This window comes from Amblyomma mixtum, chromosome 2 (genome assembly GCF_055824585.1).
Source record: "Amblyomma mixtum isolate Tamu chromosome 2, ASM5582458v1, whole genome shotgun sequence".
Taxonomy (NCBI): Eukaryota; Metazoa; Arthropoda; class Arachnida; order Ixodida; family Ixodidae; genus Amblyomma; species Amblyomma mixtum.
In genome coordinates, this window is record NC_143013.1 from 314,617,995 (window position 1) to 314,636,800 (window position 18,806).

The 18,806-nt window shown below is 43.0% G+C and overlaps 2 protein-coding genes across 3 annotated transcripts; both read right to left on the reverse strand.

Annotated features, from left to right (window-relative positions):
• Positions 1–1,060: 1,060 nt before the first annotated feature.
• Positions 1,061–17,066, reverse strand: LOC149365037 (uncharacterized). 2 transcript variants are annotated; one of them, XM_089575109.1, is made up of 6 exons: positions 16,213–17,066; positions 14,424–14,580; positions 13,392–13,491; positions 10,039–10,141; positions 6,538–6,594; positions 1,061–2,437 (listed from the first exon to the last, which is right to left on the reverse strand). In XM_089575109.1, the coding sequence occupies exons 1-6, from the start codon at positions 17,064–17,066 to the stop codon at positions 2,254–2,256; spliced, it is 1,455 nt and encodes a 484-aa protein (XP_089431235.1). In that variant the 3' UTR covers positions 1,061–2,253. The 2 variants fall into 2 exon arrangements, with proteins under 2 accessions (XP_089431235.1, XP_089431234.1); XM_089575108.1 differs by lacking the exon at positions 1,061–2,437 and adding an exon at positions 3,535–3,828.
• A 96-nt stretch (positions 17,067–17,162) lies between these two features.
• LOC149365038 (synaptic plasticity regulator PANTS) lies at positions 17,163–18,780 on the reverse strand. Its single transcript, XM_089575110.1, has 4 exons — positions 18,689–18,780; positions 18,249–18,294; positions 18,029–18,147; positions 17,163–17,450 (listed from the first exon to the last, which is right to left on the reverse strand). The coding sequence occupies exons 1-4, from the start codon at positions 18,773–18,775 to the stop codon at positions 17,244–17,246; spliced, it is 459 nt and encodes a 152-aa protein (XP_089431236.1). The 5' UTR covers positions 18,776–18,780; the 3' UTR covers positions 17,163–17,243.
• Between the last annotated feature and the right edge of the window lie 26 nt (positions 18,781–18,806).

Sequence of the window (18,806 nt, forward strand, 5' to 3'; positions counted from 1 at the left end):
TATCGAGGTGCATGAGCTTAGTGATGTTCCATTAGGGTAATTTTCCCTTTTCCGCGAAATTGTTGGTCTAAAAATAGGCCTAAAGAAAAAAGTAAACCTTCACACAAGCTTTCAGGAAATTTGAAGAGTCAAAAGGCATATAAGGGAATTCTTTTCCGCTGAACATAATATCAGCCAATGATAAAAATGATGGCCAGGTCAAGGTGCAAACCGATCTACAAACGCATAAAAAAAAGGGGGGGAGAGGACGGTGCACTCAATGCCAGTGCGTCAAACCATTCTTTAAGGCCACGATCGGACCTTCTTACCTTAGAGAAAATTTTAATAGAAGAACTAACATTTTATCGTAGTGAAGGGCTTTCAACCACCTGGAGATCTTTAGCGTGCACTGACTTTATACAGTACACGTACTTGTAGAATTTCGCCTCTATCCCCACCTAAAAGAGAGTATGTCTAATAAAGACTGCATCGAAGCGAAAATAAAGATTCTCTGACGCTAATACCATGACACAGGTCTTCATTTCAACCACATGTAGTACCTTATCTTTTGAGAACGCAGTAATACGGACATGCAGAGCATAAGGCCTCTACACCTACTGCAGCTCCATCTCACGTCTCCTCTAGTGCTCTCCGATGTACTGCCCCTCTTCTTGCTTGCATCTGCCCCATGGGTACAAGTAGAGCGCTGCCACAGGTGACGTGTCTCTGTGCCGGCCACCTGAACTTTATTTTTATTTCTTTCAGTTTCTGAATTCAGGCCATGATTCAGCTTCCACCACGGGTCGACCAATTTCAAATTAAATACGGCAGCACTGTTGAGCTGACGCTATAAAAGTCGTGTACAGGCTTCGTCAAAAGTTCAGAGCTCAAGAGGATTTCCTTCTTAGCCACGTAGTGCTGCTTGATCTGCATCCCCAGCGTTCCAAATCTCTTGAAGGTAAGAGCAACACTGGTCCTCACCCACCGAAGGTTAGGACTTGCACGAATGCTACAGCCTAACTAAACGGCTTCGATACAAATCCCCCTTGGTCTCAGAACGTTTGACAAAGGCTGTAAGTGATCATTCCGGTTCATTTATCATTTAATTACATGCTTGATTCTTATGCTTTTATTAAGAAGTCTATGTTATGATTGTTAAAATACGAAGCTGCACATGGCCTACAGGCGCAGTCTTGGAAGGCTCTATAATAGATTAATTTCAACCACCTGGGATTTTTTAATGTGCGACATCACACGGACGTTTTCATTTTGCCTCCATCGAAATGCAGCCGCCGCTGCCAGGATTCAATTTGTCGTCCTTAGGCTCAGCAGCCGAACACCAAGGCCTCTCAGCCCTCACGGCGGGTTTTTACACATGCCATTAGGTGGTTGATGCGGCCGAACTTTTCACGCTTGAGACTGAGGACAAAGTGAAGTTGGCCTGTATAGAGGGATTATCACATTCTAACGATTATTATGCTGCTCTCCAGAAAACGAAGCTTTTATAACCTGGAAAAGGCTAAAAGGCCTGTAACCTGTGGTGTGTCGGCACAGGTTTTCATGCGCGAATCCAAAGGCAAGGGGGGCTACATTGACATTCATTGCAAAGTGGTGGCAACAGCTCCAACATGTGTTTGTCAGTGTAGGCATCATGACTTACAATCAAGTGCCGGGAGGATTTCAAAATGCAGTATTTTCACCGATTATGCTTCTTTTGCTGCCAGACAAGCATCAACGCAGACACAACCAAAGATGGAGCTGTCCTCAATGTCCCTCTAAATACGTGGTGCAACGTGGAAAATTCAAAGGCGCAACGAATAGTGATTGGCAAATGCCTGCCCACTGGCTGTCATTAACCGCAGGAACACCAAGGGTTATTGAAAAAAAAACTTTGGGGACAACATTACGTGTGGGGAATGCGACAGCATTAGGATCAGCGAATTTTATGACAAACCACAGCACCGGAACTTTTCCGTGACTGGGCTTGTTTGCTACGATGCAGGTGGATAGAGAGGGCGGGGGCAAGGGGACATGGCACGAGGCCTGACGACGATGTAACTATCTCTACCAACCAGTGACAGACCGCAATGCCATTTTTCCCATGATGAGGCTTCTGTTTGCGGCGATGCAGGTGAAGCGAGGGGGCTAGTGACGAGAGAGGTGGCGTAAAAGTTGGCAGACAGAACGTCACGTGACCTGATGACGTCAGAATTGTCTCGACCAATCAGCACATTTTGACATACGCCAACAGCGGTTCTTTTTTCTTAATTTCCGTCATGAGGTTTCTGTTTTATGGCGATGCAGGTGGACAGATGGAGGGAGAAGTAGCGGTAGAAGGCGTGGTAGGACTGGCACAGCACGCGGCCTGTTGATGTCATAACTGTGTCGACTAATCAACGAACTGCATGACTGATCACAACGCCAGGCTTTTTCCATGATTAGGTTTCTGTTTGCAGCCCTGCAGGTGAAGAGAGGGAGCGGGGGGAGGTGTCAGGTGGCACATCATGTGATCTGAAGACGTCATAACTGTCTTGACCAATCATCAGCTAATTTTATCATAAACTACAATGCCGGGTTTTTTCTGTGATGAGGCTGCTAGTGCTATCACATTTTAAAAATTCTACAGAATAAAAAGTGCCCAAAACAGGAATTTATTTGGTCTAAGTAAAGGAATGTTTGGTTACTACATGGAACATCACTGCATGCAACAGCCCCAACTTGTCTCTAATTGTTGATACAGCCATGCTAAAAGGAAATCAGAAGCAATTACGGAGTAACTGCTCATTGCTCCCCGAGAGAAGCAAATCACTCCATCCTTGTTGCCATCCCCGAAGTTTCGACTAATGGAAAATTGTGACCGAGGGCCGTCAAAGCAAAGAAGACAACTAATTTAAAATCTTTCCAATCCACACCACATTGTTTGCATCAAACATAAGAAATACAGAGCCGGCCCTATTAAAACTGTTTTTTGTGGGGCACAAGGAACTTGGATAGGATCAAAGACCAAGAAAAATATGCTCTTCTACCCCCTTATGAGAACTGAAGAGGGGAACTGGCAACAAATTTTTCCTGTCACTTTAGGATAGTGCACCATGGCAGCAGTCACGCCTCTACAATTGCCGTCTCTGAAGTTTTACCACACAGAATTTACGCCCTGTCTTTTAGTTCTTGGATCTGAACGCATGTGAAGTCGCACGCTGTCGTACTCTTGCAACTATGAAAAATATACCTCTGTAGTAAGGCAAATGCAAGATCACTTGGGCCAGCACTCAGTCCGCAATTTCACCTCCTTCGCCTACTTTCGCCACTGGCCGCCATCAACATTAGTGCCTTCCAGAGATGGCATTTGCGCTGTCCAAAAGCTCTGCCTTCGTATTCTGTGTGTGCATGTACCCCATGAAGAAATGCATATACTACATCTTAAGAAGCTTGGGTATTTTAAATGTACTGTATGTGCATGCACTTGTTGTAAAAACTTTGAACAGAACAAGCAAGCAATTCCTACACTATGCACAAATGCTATACCATATGAACCCCAAAAAGACAGAGACCAGATTAAATAAAAACGATTTTCATTCCGCTTCACTCTGCTGCAAATCCACAATTTTCGTTAAAGTGTTTCCAGCCATGTCTATCACAAAGATGAGGAGGGCACTGATGTCGTTTTTAGAGTTTTGCTCAGACTCTAATGAATCTTCAGATTCTGACAAATGCAGAAGGCGCAGTTTCTTAGGCTCAATACACACTTCCTCAGCTCCATTGGCGAATTCCCAAAACCCAATGACCATTGCATCTTCAGGGCGGCGAAATTCTACGAGGCAAATGCCATGTGGAGATGTCAGAAGATGCCTGGGAAGCAACAAGAGAGGATAGAAGTGAAAACCAGCTTTGTTTTTGTTACACACTTCAACCTCTAATTTCACCCTTAAAATCTCCAGAGAGCAGTCATTGTTGGCAGTTTCCCGATTTTTTTACAAAGGATCACCCACTGAGCTTCAAAGGTCATTCTAAATAACTTGCATGCCGGGGGTTGCTTGAACCCCATGCTTCTCACATTTTCAGAGAAATTAAATTTTTCGCTACTGCTCTCACTCATCGTTATTTCATAGCCCTCACACACCTCTGATGAAATTTATTTGCTCTGCTCAAAATGATTTCAATTTCAAAGTGGACCAGCATTAATGCACCCATTTCTGTAATATCTCAAAAATCTTGAACAACTGTGTGAAACAAGAAAATTCTAAACCTCTGCACTGTGACTTGCAGATGAGACTGACAACAATGGCTGGCATGCCCCCATTCCTGCAAGCCAAATTCCTTGGTAGATGAAAAGAAAGACAGCGTACCTTTCAACTCTCTGGCCACCAACTAGTTCAAATAAACCAGAATTGCTAAGAACTTAGAGAACTATAAACACCTCATTTTAGTTGCGTGTTTATTTCTCTGTTATGATTCCTAAGACTTTAGAATATGTGGATCACCATGTGCTATTCACCTGCCAACACTAAACAACTTAGACTTTAATTTCTTCTCTCATGCTGTTTCGGTTTCATCGACCAAACAATGGCTGTGACATGCAAGCAGTGTTTAGGTCATATGAATGAAAAAAACTGCCATATAACTGCTGATTGTTTGTGTCATTCCAGCTCTTGAAGCAGGCTGGCTTAAGTGTTGTAGTAAATTAAAACAATGTCTCCACGATTATACTGCAGTTCATTTCATGCCGAACGTGACCTAAACATTTCTTACATGTCACAACCATCATTCAATTAACCCCCTAGCAGACTTTGACGAGCCAGGCTTGTCACCGAGTTTCATTTCTGGCTCATGATGAGTCCTGCTTGTTGTGTGTTTTCTTGGGTTTAAGACCATTAGGGCTCGTCCAAAGCATTTTCTTTTTATTTGCAAACAAGTGGTAGCCCGGGTAATAGATCACTATTCTGATACTAGTTTCGCAAGAAAATGTGTCCGTTAGGGGTTAATGAAACCAAACAGCACAAGAAAAACTTAATTACTATAAGCAGGTGAACACTGCAAGTGATCTATGCATAATAATTTTTAATGCATTAATCTGACAGAGGAAAACATGCAAACAAAAATTTGGTGTCTATACTCCTTTACCAAAGCATAGAATGCTCCAACCCTGTGCACATCACAGATGCCACACTGCAGACACGCCTCAGGCCCAGCCAGCCTGATGCTTTCCCAAGTTCAACTCTGCAAACCAAGCACTGGAAACATGTAGCAGGCTCCGATAAGATGGTGCTCTTCTGGGAGCGCAAATTTACTAGGGGCCCCCACCACCGCATAAAGAAGCTTAGCAGACACAGACACTAGTGTACTAGCAAGTGATGCCACTCGACAGGCACACCACACTTTCAACTCCCACTCCCCAACTACATGCACACTTTGCATGGTTTCCTCACTGTTTGAAGTGTAGCACACTGAAAAGAAACGCACAGCTCCAGGTCCATGCCTTCTTCCTGTGCTGCAGTCAGCTACCGCACCGTTCAATGGAAGAGGCTGCAGGTGAGTGGAATCGATTTGTGGCCTACCTTGTTCCATGTGATATTAACACGGCACTTTGCTTTATACTGAGGTGCAAACATCACCAATCCTGAAAAACGTTCCCTCCCTGATACAGCAATAAGGGCTGCAGTTCCATGCTCGCATCTCTGACACACAAGTTCTGTTTTGCTATGTCTGTACTGTCCTACTATCACAACTGATAGCATTACTCAGCCAATTTCAAAACAGAAAAGAATCACTAATTTAATGCTAACTACAGCAAGAAGTGAAAACATATTGCCAGGTGCTCCAGCACAGCATATCTGGGCATCCACTTTGCCTACTAGTGTAATGCTGAACACACCTTATCAATTTATTACCTCTTTTAAGCCTCCACAAAAGATAGACTATGTATAGCCCCTTTCTGCAACACTCAGGCCCGAACCAACTGCCATGTACGAATGATGTGCAAAAAATTAAAAACGAAGGAAAGAAAGCCAAGGAAAGGTCGCGTGACCTTGCACCAATATCATAACCTGTTCACCGGTCAGTGAGCAAAGTGCCCACCATAGCAGGTGGCCGTTAAATTAATGATTGGTCACCCGGGAACAGCAACCCGGGCTACATAAGGCACACCTCTGGGAACCCCTGCCATCGAAGGGCAGTGGTGCATCGCTTAACCACTGTACTGCACCAGGAGGGGTATGAGGACTCCCAGGGGTCTATGAATGTAAAGTAGAGAATGACCTTCTGCATATATGGGAATTAACCTATTACGCTATCTTGTCATACCCTTCAGAAGAAGCTTAAGTGTCCCTTCCAATTTTTCAGTCTACGGATGCACACAGCCAACCTACGTTCAATTTTCAAGATGACAAACGCCTGACATTCTGTTAAGTCTCCTTCTGGCAGGAAAAAGGCCCCCGAGACGAGAGGCAGCCTGGAAGAAAGTCCAGCCATCAGGTAACATAAATTATGAAAGGTTAATGTATGATGAAGCGCTCGCACTAGGTACTGAAATGAATAGTATGTGCATGAAAATTCACTCACTCTCCAAGGAACTGAATAGAGCCCACAACGTTCGAACTTCTCTTGACATTCATCCACCTAGGAAAACAAAACCAATGAATCCGATGTTTGGTACATCATCAATTCAAAAGTAGTTTGAGCAGTAGCATTGGTATTTAACCCCTTTCGAGAAAATTTCACAAAAACACAAATGCATCAGGTTCACTAATGCCATCTTATCTGCCCCATCATATCAACAACAGCAGAAGACAACCACACACTACCACCCAAAAGGTGCCCTAAAAGGAAATAAAGACAAACTTTTCAGGGCAAAACTTATTCCACACATCTGTCATCCCCGCTATTTCACGAACACGTAAGTACAAAAATGAAAACATGAATTCCGTGGTCAACTTGGTTTTACAGGTACATTTTATTTTACTACAACTGGCTGATGACCTTGCAAATAATTTCAAACTCTTACATTTGAATCAGCGTACAAAAAAGCCAAAGTAGAACGAACTTGAAAGCAAGCTACAGTCAAACCCAGATATACCAAACACGGATACTATAAATTACTGGCTACGTCAAGCCCTCCTTAAACAGGGCTTAAATGTATGCACATACAATTTTTACTCTTTATATCGAAAGCGGTTAGCCACAGAACGGATATATCGAACTCCTCGGCACCTGGCAGTGCCGAACGGTTGGCAGGTGGCAGCTTTCACCATACTGCACAAGTGACTGGCGGCGGTGCGGCAAATGCTCTTTGCGTTTCGTCTCTTACTCACCAACAGCAGCACGGAAGGTACAGTGGCGTAGAGTAATACCCGTGCTACACGGGCACGTTTAATGGCATTACGTACTTAAGGCCTGCTTAAGTAGCCAAGCAGTCAATATGCGGTCACGCCTCTCACACCCACTGACAGCGCCCCAGAAGCAGCGGCATGGAAGGTTGTAGACTTGCCATAATCACCCTGTGCTCATATCGGCTGTCACGGAGGTGCTGGAACCGGTGATCGTTTTTTGCTCGACATTCAATTTTTTACATGACGCGGCTGTAATGCGGGGAAGCCACTTTAACTGGCTTTGGCTTGCCGCGGTTGCATGCTGGCAGTGCTGTGCAAGGAAGCCAACCTCAACAGCGCTCGGGTTTTCGTGGCCTTCAAATCACCACAAGCGTTTCAAAGTGGTGCTAAAACTTCAGAAAAGATCTTCCACTGCTCTAGCAAGGATCGCACGAGTTGTCGTACCGTTGCTGACTAAACTGCACTGTTCTTAAGTACATTTATGACAATTTTATATTACAAATTTTGGCTATATCGAACTATTGGACGCATTTTTACCTGCTCACTATAACGAGCTTCGACTGCGTATATTCGCAGAACCTGTGCCTACAAACCAAGGCAGCTTCACATCCCAGCTAACAAGCACAAACTAGTGACCAAAAAAATCAGTTAACTCACCTTTTTACTGATTGCTATATATAGACCTTATAACAAATTCTGGTAGAATCAGTGTATAGAGTAAAAATTTTGTTGATTCGGATTTCACGGGACCAGAGGAAATGTGCAAAATAACTGAATGTCGAATTATGCAGGGAATCAGAATCTACTTTAGCAAAGTGACTCTCATCAATAAATCTGCAATCATAGATTGCTTTGTGTGAGAAATCTGCATGGCAATTTCTATTTCTCACAGTTCCGCTAAATGGTGCGGTGGCGAGACTTCTGAGTGGAATGAAATATCAATTAATGAGTCTTTTGCTGCCGGACAAATGTCAACATAGCTAGAAGAGCCTTAGAATCAATTTTTAGTGGAAAACAATACATGAATGGAGTTGTCCTCTGGGTCCCTTTAAACGGCGAAGGTAATTAATGCCAGCTTCATTCAGTGAACCTACATGAAGAGCTTGAATCAGAAAGTTGTAGTGCACCACTACAAAGTGCCTACCAAACGACATCATGTTTTCAACGACAGCTTGAGATCAGATCAGTCCTACAAAGTACTTAGCACTGACAAACAGCATGAAAACCCGCAGTTCTTTCTATCTTATGGCTCCTCCGTGATATTATATTGTAGTCGGTATTGAGAAGAGGGGCTAGCATCCACACTTGATACTCGCCGCTCCTGGTGTGGGCTTAGGAAAAATTCTTTCAGGAGGACTTCACTTGAAAGGCACCCTACTGTTTCCAATGCCTCATGATCAACAGCAGTTGGTCTTGGGGCCCTTCCGAAATTTTTAATTACCAAAAAAAATACTTTATGATAACTTTCAGAAAAACTGCCAGGCCCTTCATCAGCTAAAGGCCTGTCAAGCATCATGACCAAATGATACTGACGCAAAGCATTTTAATGGTTGGTTGTTCATTCTTCAAGGTTGCCGGCACGCGGCTTTATCGCTTTGTTTGTGATGCAAGATGCAACCAAATTTAACTTGATTGATCGCACACGGGCAAAGCTGATTCTCTGTTTCTCCAGGCTGCTGTGGTTACTTTGAAGGCCATATCTAGAAAATTTGTAGTCAGCTTTAAATTCAGCATGGCCGAAAGCAACGGGCATTCTGTTAAACGACCGCTAAGCACACTTGTTGCTATGCCGCCGCCGAGTCATTCGGTTCTTTGTGGCCGCGAGTCAGCCTAATAAAGAGTTTTATTTGGAAGCTTTTTCGCTGTCTGACATGACAATACTTTGTTTTTCCCTGAAACAACAGGCAGCCAAAGTGAGTGTAAAAGCTGAACACTTATAATACATTTTCCCACATGATAGAGATAGTATTACTCTCAGCAGTGAACCAGAGAGAAAATGTGAGAATAAAAATTTCTCAGTGAATGCCTGATACAAAGAAGCCCTTCGGCTGTGAGCACTGCAAGCAGCAAAAGATTGGTCTGTACTGAAATAAGGAAATGCCATGAATGAAACACTAACATCGAATACGCTGAACAAATTTTTGCTAGGCTCCAAAAGAGGAATGAAAAAGTATAAATGCAGACTTCCTGAGTAATTCAATACAACCTGCTCCCTCTCTGACTCTGAAAGACGAAAATGTGCCTCCTTTCTTTCAAATTTCCCAATGACTGAATGCACGGAGATGTTTCTCCACTGATAAGCTAAAGCAGTCCTTCAATTCCTCTACTTATACTGTAGACAATTCATTCCGCTAGTTGCAAAGCTGCATTTAAAATTAGAATAATGAAATAAAAGGTTCACGGAAAGTTAAACGATGCCATCAATTTTATGTGCATGCACACAAGAAAATAAAAGCTATTCAAAACTTAATGATAGCCATCACTGAAACAGCATTACTCTGGGCTACCAACCTGACGCACGTTGTTGTGGAGCCTTTTTATGCAATGCCAATGGCTGAACATTAACAAATTTCCAATTTATAGTGAAGTTTGCTTCAGCTTCATTAAAATTTACCCCAAAGAGCTGCAGAATACTGCCCACAAACATTTCATGCGCAACATTCCAAAGAGTTCACCTAAATGGTGCATGCACTTTTTTTCATAAAATGCCAGCGTTACACAAAGCAATTCTTACAGGTGATGGCTCAAGATGATAGCGCAAGAACGTGACCACTTGGCTCCAGACGGAGACGTACAATGTTTCTGCCCTGCCGTGCAACCGGGCTGTACCTTTGGCTCTGAGAATTCGAAAATAAGCACATGAAGACAGCAAATGTTATGCTTCAAGAGTTTTTACACAAAGCGCAAAGGTAATAAATAACAACTGTTGACAGTTTTGAAACAGAAAAGAACCTATCTATAACAAGCATTGCACCTTCACCAAAAAGCTCCATCTCTGTCTGAAGAAAAACAAAAGGACACACTTGCTCACTTCTGGGATGTGGAGGACTGTACCGGTGGTCAAAATGTGTCACAGAGGTAAAAGTTTTCTAAAATACCTTTTATCAGGTCTCTACAAAGGACCAGTTGGAAAGAGACAAAAAAAATGCTCGCTGGCACAGACCACTCAAGGTCCAAAACAATTTCATACATTAACTGCCAGGCTTGTAAACCACAACTTACTCTTACAAGCTTGTAACACCATTTCCACCTAGAAAATAAAATACACATACACAGCATTTGCCATCCCCTGCCTATTTTTGTTAGCATTGCACTACCAGGTACACTGGAATGAGTAATAATTCCTCCAATCACCTACTGTTGTTCTAATCATGGAAGTACTTTGAATTTCTCAATAGCTATCAAATAGGACTATGATTTATTCAAAGTTACGATCACCTTTTAAATATAAGAACTGCAGGAAGCATGTACAAGATGTGCACAGCGCAATCTCGCACACAAAAATTCCAAACAAGCATTTACAGTGTAAACAAGTGCTTACTATAGTGGGGGCCATAACTGAAAAAAACTACTTGACACAGATGTCAATGAGTGCTGGCAAAAATCTGGGACCAGCCATTAGCTGAGGGCCATTATGTGTTGTTCATCACATAGGATATGCTACAAGCTTTGATATTGCTTGATTTCAATTTTTCAAATGTGAGTCATAGCTAAACATCACAATAGTGTTATAATATATACTATGGACTGGTTGGTATAGGCCCCGTATGCTAAATAACGAAAAGACAGGATGGAGAAAGATGGGCAAACTGAAGTGCTGCCTAACAACCACAGTTTACTGAGCATAGGCAGCAACATACAGCAGACTCCCAACAAGAAGAATCTGAACTGAAGGGACCAGAAAATTTGTCTTATCAGGGTTCGTCTTAACACAAGTGCCTTCAAAGAAGATAAGAGCATGCTAGATGTATCCAGACGTATATGTTACATGTAAAATAATACATAATACGACACTGCAGTGAGAGGACAGTAGCAAACAGAACATTTATTGCACTGTGCATGATGTGAATTGAAGCCTGAGAGCATATAACAAGCTCATGTTATACTTGCTGAAATGGCATGGGTCTAGTTTTCTTTTTTCTCACTGTATTCCACAGCAGCTGCTGTTTGAGTGTTTTTTGTTTTAATCCTAGTGTCCGTCCGACTCCGAGTGCATTAAAGGCACCCAACAGGATAGCCTTGTGCCTCTCTCTCATCTCAATCCTTCTGACGCATGGTTGTTACCAACTACACTAGCAGGCACACCACGCGGCTCTCCGTCCGCCGCATGCAATGTTCATGCTTGTAACGCTGCATCAGTTCAAAAAGCTGCCCAGAGTTTTTAAGCCCCAAGTTAACAAGCAGGTGCACTCTCTGCATACACACCTTTTAGTTTGTTGGTGGCAGTGCTCAGCACATGACAAGCGCACAATGCTGAGTTCTGACCATGTTAGATCTGCGCCTGCACAGGCACGAAGGCGCTCTGCCTTTACCACACCAGCAAGAAAGCACTCTCGTGCAAGACAGCTTCCCCCAGTTTTGCACGAAGGTGCACAGAAGCCATCTTGTGGGAGTGCGCTTCCATGTTTACAAGCATTTTGTGCACTCTTTTCTTTCCTCGACACAGCTGCGCAGATACCCCGCAAGTACCTTCATGGTTCGAAGTTGCTGCGAAAGTTCATCTTAACCAAAGCACATGCGAAACAGTTTGTCTTAAGCACACTTTTTTTTTTTTAAATTAAGCCCTATGGGAAAACAAAAAATGGTCTCACATTGTTTATCTTAACAGGGGACGCGGCTTTTAGTACAATTTTTCTTTCCTTATTATATATATATATATATATATATATATATATATATATGTGAACTTTTTATAGCATATTAGAAGTAACTTTATGACCTCACAAAATTTACTCTTGTACCTCCATTGTTTTCTGATATACATTCCTCATCTCAATCTTGTGAAAAGGCTACAGAGTTATGAAAATGTGGCAGAAGGATGGTTAAATATTCACTGCGTCCCTACTGAAGTGCTACGTGTCAAGACATTCTCCGAATTTTTTGTCACACAGCGCAAATTTTGGTTTTGAATTTCTTGCAATGCAGTGTCTGTTGACATATCTAGAAAGAGAAGAAAATTCTAAACAAGAAATTTAAAACTCATAAATTTGAAAAACAATGTCTTGACCTCACTATGGTCTAAATTAGTGGTTTTAGTGGTTTTTTAGGAAAGGAAATGGCACAGTAAATGTCTCCCTCTCTCGGACATGAGGGAAGGAAGGAAGGTGCAAGTGAAAGAAGAAAGAGAGAAACGTAATGTAGTGGAGTGCTCAGGAATAATTTCTACCACCTGGGAATCTTTAATGTGCACTGACATCGCATAGCACACGGGCACCTTTTGCGTTTCGCCTCCATCAAAACATGTCCACAACGGTCAAGTTCGAACCCGAGTACTCCGGCTCAGTAGCCGAGCGCCCTAACCACTCAGCCATTGCAGCGGGTCTATGAACTCAGGAGTGCAAAGAAGCAAACGGGGTCAAACTGGATAAAACAGTTGTGAAGAAATCTGCTCCACAAGGTGAGCATCAAGACACAAAACCTCAACAAAGAAAAATGCCCACTGTTCAAGTGTTTTCCACAATGCACAGCCGCTGTGGTTTATAAAACAATTTTTTTAGATTACCTCCAAAGAAACTTCAGGACAGCATAAAAAAAAAAAACAAGGCATACAAGCAGATACAACCATTTTCATAAATTAAATTTTTCGGGGGGCTACTTTTGGAGGAGGTATGAACAGAGTGCTCCAAACTTTCATCACACAGGAGCCAAGTCCTAACTAAGAACTAACAAGAGTACGTATCAGCACTGTCAGATATGATGCCACAGAGTTTTTTGCAAAAAAAAAAAAACAAATGGCTCTAAGCCATCCTCCACGGCCTATACTTGCATCAATTCTCAGCAATGAGTTGCACAGGCACTTTTATGTCCTCGCACCTAGCACCTTAAAAGTATTCAACAGACTGCAATGTACTAATATAACAGACTCACTTAGTGTTGTCAGTCGTATTCTTCTTGGCTCAGCATCACTCTCAGGGGTAGATTCTACATTTACTGACGACTTCACCGGTGATGAAAAATTGTCCCAAACCTGCAGAAAAGTCAAATCCTGGCTTTTCTTAATACAGTCCCACAAACAAAACTGCTATGTAACACATGAGGTACTGCACTGTATACATACCAGCCAGCATTTTCCTGTGTCTAGTTTCAAGCAGTTGCTGACAGCTCGGGGGCACTCATTTTTTTAATTAAGAAAGCTAATATAAACAAGTCTCAATTTCTATCTCAACTCCTAAGCACAACCTTTCTTTGACGTACCAACTCCCTGTCATTCCTAAAAACATACAACAGATAAAAAAAAGCAACCCTAAGCACAACCTTTCTTTGATGTACCAACTCCCTGTCATTCCTAAAAACATACAACAGATAGAAAAAAGCAACCCTAAACATCAGTAAGCATTACTTCCAAAACTTTGCTAGGCAAAGTTCTTAAATAACTCAAAACCTTGTGAATACACTACTACACAACTCACTCAAGCGATTGACTACATTTAGTTCAGATTATTATAGATGGTAAAATAATGCTAAAAACAAAGATTCTACCCTTTGTTCAACCATCAGCTGCATCCATGTCTGTTTACTACTAAAATGGCTCAACAGACATTTTTTCAATTAAATGCATCATTATCAAACACCTATTTTGCAGTGTACCTCAATGCCTCAACGATCTCTACGTAAGTGAAGAGATTATGACCCCATATGGTCAAAATTAATCTACACTTTGCTGTTGTTAAAATGTCACCACTGTAGATAAATACTGCGCCACTACTTCGACCCCTACGAGGTACTACACCATCTCAGTGACATCGATTACGAAAAGCTCCTGCAAGGGACTTTTCCCTCCTCAAGGCAAACCACAAGCAAAATCCAAGCTTGAGCTCAGCAGCAAAATACCACAACCACTGAGCCACGGTGGCGTGTACACTGAAAGGAAACAAAAGAAAGAACACAAAGAAAACTCACAGTATCTGCATCGCAGTTAGAAACTGTGTAGACATGGGAGATATCATGAAATCCATGACCCATGATGCCTTCACGTGTGTGCCCAAGATCAAAGGTGTGGCCCATTTCATGTAGAACACCTCCTAGGCTGCTTGAATAACAAGCCGACAGTGTACCCCTGAGAAAAAGAGATAAGCATACGTTCACCATTTAGGCAAGCAACAAAATCTTGACCCAAGGTAAAAAAAAACATCATCCGCACTACATTATTCAGGTATCAGAAATAAGTGAGGCCACAACTTTCTCCTGCAAGCTTCGTTAACTGTACCCTACAGGTTAGTGTGCAGACTGAATATGGATGGTCACAAAGCCTAGGTAATCCAGACTTTCATCCTCACTTTTATGGGAAGCGGAATGAGTTATTAAAACAAGACTACAAGAACAAAAGTCACACCAAAGAAACGTGTGCTCACTTTGTATAGCCTTTCCCATGCAATGCAATAAAATGAAAGCTGCACTTACAGCAAGCAACAGTTGAGACAGCCAGCTACTGCACGCACAGTTCATATTCTACAGCTGCCGATTTTGAAAGCAGGCAGAGACGTCTCCAGAAAAATATGAAGACACAGCCCAGCTGGGAAGTGAGCCTATATTTAAGCTCAATTTTTCTGCAAGCACGACACATTTCCAACATTTGAGGTTTGGTTTATTGTTAATGGGGTTTGTCCCAAAGCGACTTAGGCTATGAGGGATGCCGTAGTGAAGGGCTCCTGAAATTTTGACCACCTGGGATTCTTTAACGTGCACCGACATCGCACAGTACATGGGCCTCTAGAATTTCGCCTCCATCGAAATTCGACCTTCGTGGCCGGGATCAAACCCACGTCTTTCAGGTCAGCAGCCGAGCACCATAACCACTGAGCCAACGCGGCGGCCCGACATGCGAGGATTAGGAAAAGGATGGATCCTTGTTCAGATTTTGTGCACCCACTCCAAAAATTTTTAACTTTAGGTTCAATCTTAGTGGGTTATGCAGTCATCATTTAGACATTTTATGACTCAAAGTGTCACTGCACTACATATAAATATGAAGTTGAGATTATTTGAAGTATGAAGTTGTGTTAGGTTTCGAATGCAGCCAAAGCAATCATGTGCAAAACACAAGGAGACTAGTAGCAGGATTGGGTTGAATATAGTTATATATAGTCTCAAAGCAAACAGCACGAGGACCCCTTTGACTCTAGCAGAGTCCAAAACAGGGACCAGGCCTACTTAGCAGCACAGTCATTTTTTTAAGTTATCCATACACTACGGTTTGCGTCATTTAGCCCATTGTACCATAATAAGACATAAGCATAATAGCACCAATTGACAGGGTCCCGATTCATTATAACTACAGACTCTTAGAAAGCAAAAAGCAAACGCACGCATTGGTGGGTGTATATTGAGCCCAAAACTTCCCATGCAGTACGAACATTAACTTTTTACAGTTGAAGTTGAAAGCAATAAATGCAACATGATACCAAGTTTAATGACAATCCTTCTGTGTCTCAGTTTCAGTCATCCTGCACACTTTTCTAGCTCGACCTTAGCTACTAACCACTGAATGCAGCGCTAAGTACCAAGAAACCGTACCGTACAAGTAGTGCTAAGTAACAATGCTGCTCAAAGTTAATCCAAAAGAAAGATCACAATCCTGCTACTGCCTGTAGAATAAGCATCACGTGACAAAGCAGCATGTGCAGGTACAGAAATCCCCACAGCCTGTTTTAACACTGATGGAAGCACAGGAAAAGCAAGGCACTCTAACCTGTAGTTACTGTCATCCATAAAATGCAGGCGGTCTACCTGCCTCGTGTCATACAATCTGAATGGAAGTTCTTCAACATTCTGCGCCCAAGTGTAGAGGCAACCTGTTCCACAGAGAGCAAGTCCACCTGCACCAACCATTACGTGGCCCGACATTCGACTCAGAACTTCACTGTGAGTCATCGCTTCAACCACGTCAGCTTGGTAGCGTGTCCAAGACAGAAAAGCCACAAATTTGCACCGGTCTCCATCCCTCAGTTCAGAGTTCATCAGCTCAGTAGCAACATGGCTCCAAATGTCTTCACCAGTCATCACACGCGCCTTGTCATAGTGAAGCTTGCTCTTAAAGACATGAACAATGGGGCTACTATTCTTCTCAGTGTGCTCAAGACAAAATGACTTGTAACCCATTCCAGAAGCCATAAGGGTTTCAGCTAAAGCTGTCTGAAGGATTAGCATCCCCAAACCAATGCGGCTGCAGGCACTTTCAATGGAGCAGTCTTCATCCTCAGGCCCTTGAAAATGACCTTGCTGCGGTGCATCACAACATGTAATATAGACGAGTCGAATGTAGCACTGCTGATGGCATAGCACTGGCTCAAAGAACAGCGAGAAGGTCTCAACAGCTGCCCCATGCTTTAGTAGCAAGTCATTTCTTCCATGTATGAGCTGAACGAACACTTTGAACTTTCCACTGACCACTGGCCATGAACTGAAGTCACCAGGGGACGCGCTTGACAAATTTACTACAGACACCGAGGACGGGTTGTCGCCAACATCGCACACACCGCAAAGTAGTGCCAGAGGGTAATGAACAACGCTGTTCGCCCTGTAATTTGTAACCCTGCATGCCATCTCGCATGCAGCTGCTAGGAAGCTGGCCGGTTATATCTTATACCAGTGCATACCCTGGCTTGCACCAGCTGGACAAAGACAGCAAAGCTCACCAAATTAGATGCAGTCCTATTTTTTTATTTACCCTACAAATAGTCTGAGTGGTTCGCTCAACTAAACAGGCCACGTCAGTGGGTGTCAAGAGATGCAACAGGAACTCTTATTTTCCAGTTGTTGCTTCTTTGCCAGGTCAAGGTAACTGTTCTCAAACTTCTTGTTCAACCAGTCAGGCAAAGGTGCATTCCAGTTTTCGGGAGGCTTCGACCTCAATTCCCAGACGTCATTGTCATAACTAGCTTTCAGGCGGTCATGCTTCCTCTTCTCTTCACTTTCCACAACAGCCTTCTGTTTGAAAGAAGAAAAAGAACAAAGTGCCCATGTTCTAACACAAGGAGTGCAACAGAATAAAAGTTCAAGCCCTCATGTTTTATCTTTACAGAGTACAAAACATGAATGCATACCTAGATCCAAACCACATGCCCACTAGATCCAAGTAGAACATTCCCAGTATACAAAATATTTATTTTTGTCATGCTCTATTATAAATTCACATGTACTACTAAGTGCACGTAATGGTCTCCAGTGGGAGTGGGGGTAGGCCACACTGTGTAGGTCACAGGGAAAGCATGGTCTCCTGGCACACACTTGCACATATGTTACTGTAAACATGACCTACACGCAGGTGTCCCAGTACAAAATGCATTTAATACATTGTATGTGGGCCACGCCTCCATCCAGAGGAATTTTCCACAAACAGTGTAAAGGTGTAATCAACTGTCAAGCTACTGTGCGTGTCGTTCTAAACAATTAACTGCTGCTACCGATTATTGTTTCTATATCGTTAGCCAAGTGTCCATGACAGTTATCAAGGCCACGGCTTCAGGAACAATCTGCACCAGTTTTTGTGCAGTTAGAATACTTACAAGTGCATCAAGGTCCTTCTTATTCCTCCAAAGCATGCAGTTTTCGTAGTCCTTCCGCCACTGGCTGCAGTCCAAGGTAGTGCCGTGAACAAAATATTGGTGAAACTTGCCCCTGATACCTTGCAAATGAAGAGGAACATACCTTTAGAAGTTATCATAGTCAATGGACATGTGCTTTCCGCTTCCGCTGCTTTGAAAGTATCTAAATAAACGTACGTACCTTTGCAATCCGCGTGCTCTTCGCTGTACCACTCACATGGCCTTACCTGCCGAAGTAATCGGAGAGGAGGGCGAAGGCTCAGTATGCGATCAACTACCGAGTAGGCCATCAAAAAAAAGGAGTAAGCGAAACAGCAAGTACCGAAGCACGCACCTACTACACTACAGTGAGGAAATGGAAGTGAGGGAAATAGAGAGAGTAAAAGAGGTGATGACTCCATACTGCTATAAGCTCACGGGATGTCCAAAGCAGAATGTAGTTACACAAACGCACAAACATATCTCCTGCACGCATCCTCTAAAGAGCATTAGTTTCGCAAGCGGTCAATGTGGTGGTGCAGTGAGGCGGCGGGACCAGAGACCTCGGCCACAGAATTGCCGCCAGATGAAAACATAAGAATCTGAGAGTTTTATGACACTAAAGCGCCGCATCTTGCTCACCATCCAAGCGTTCTGGGGAATCTCTTCGATTTTTTCCGGCGCTACATTAGCAGTTTCGCTCCGCAAAGAATCTGAGAGCGCCGCCATGTTTTGGTAACGGAGCAAGAACGGTACCGCA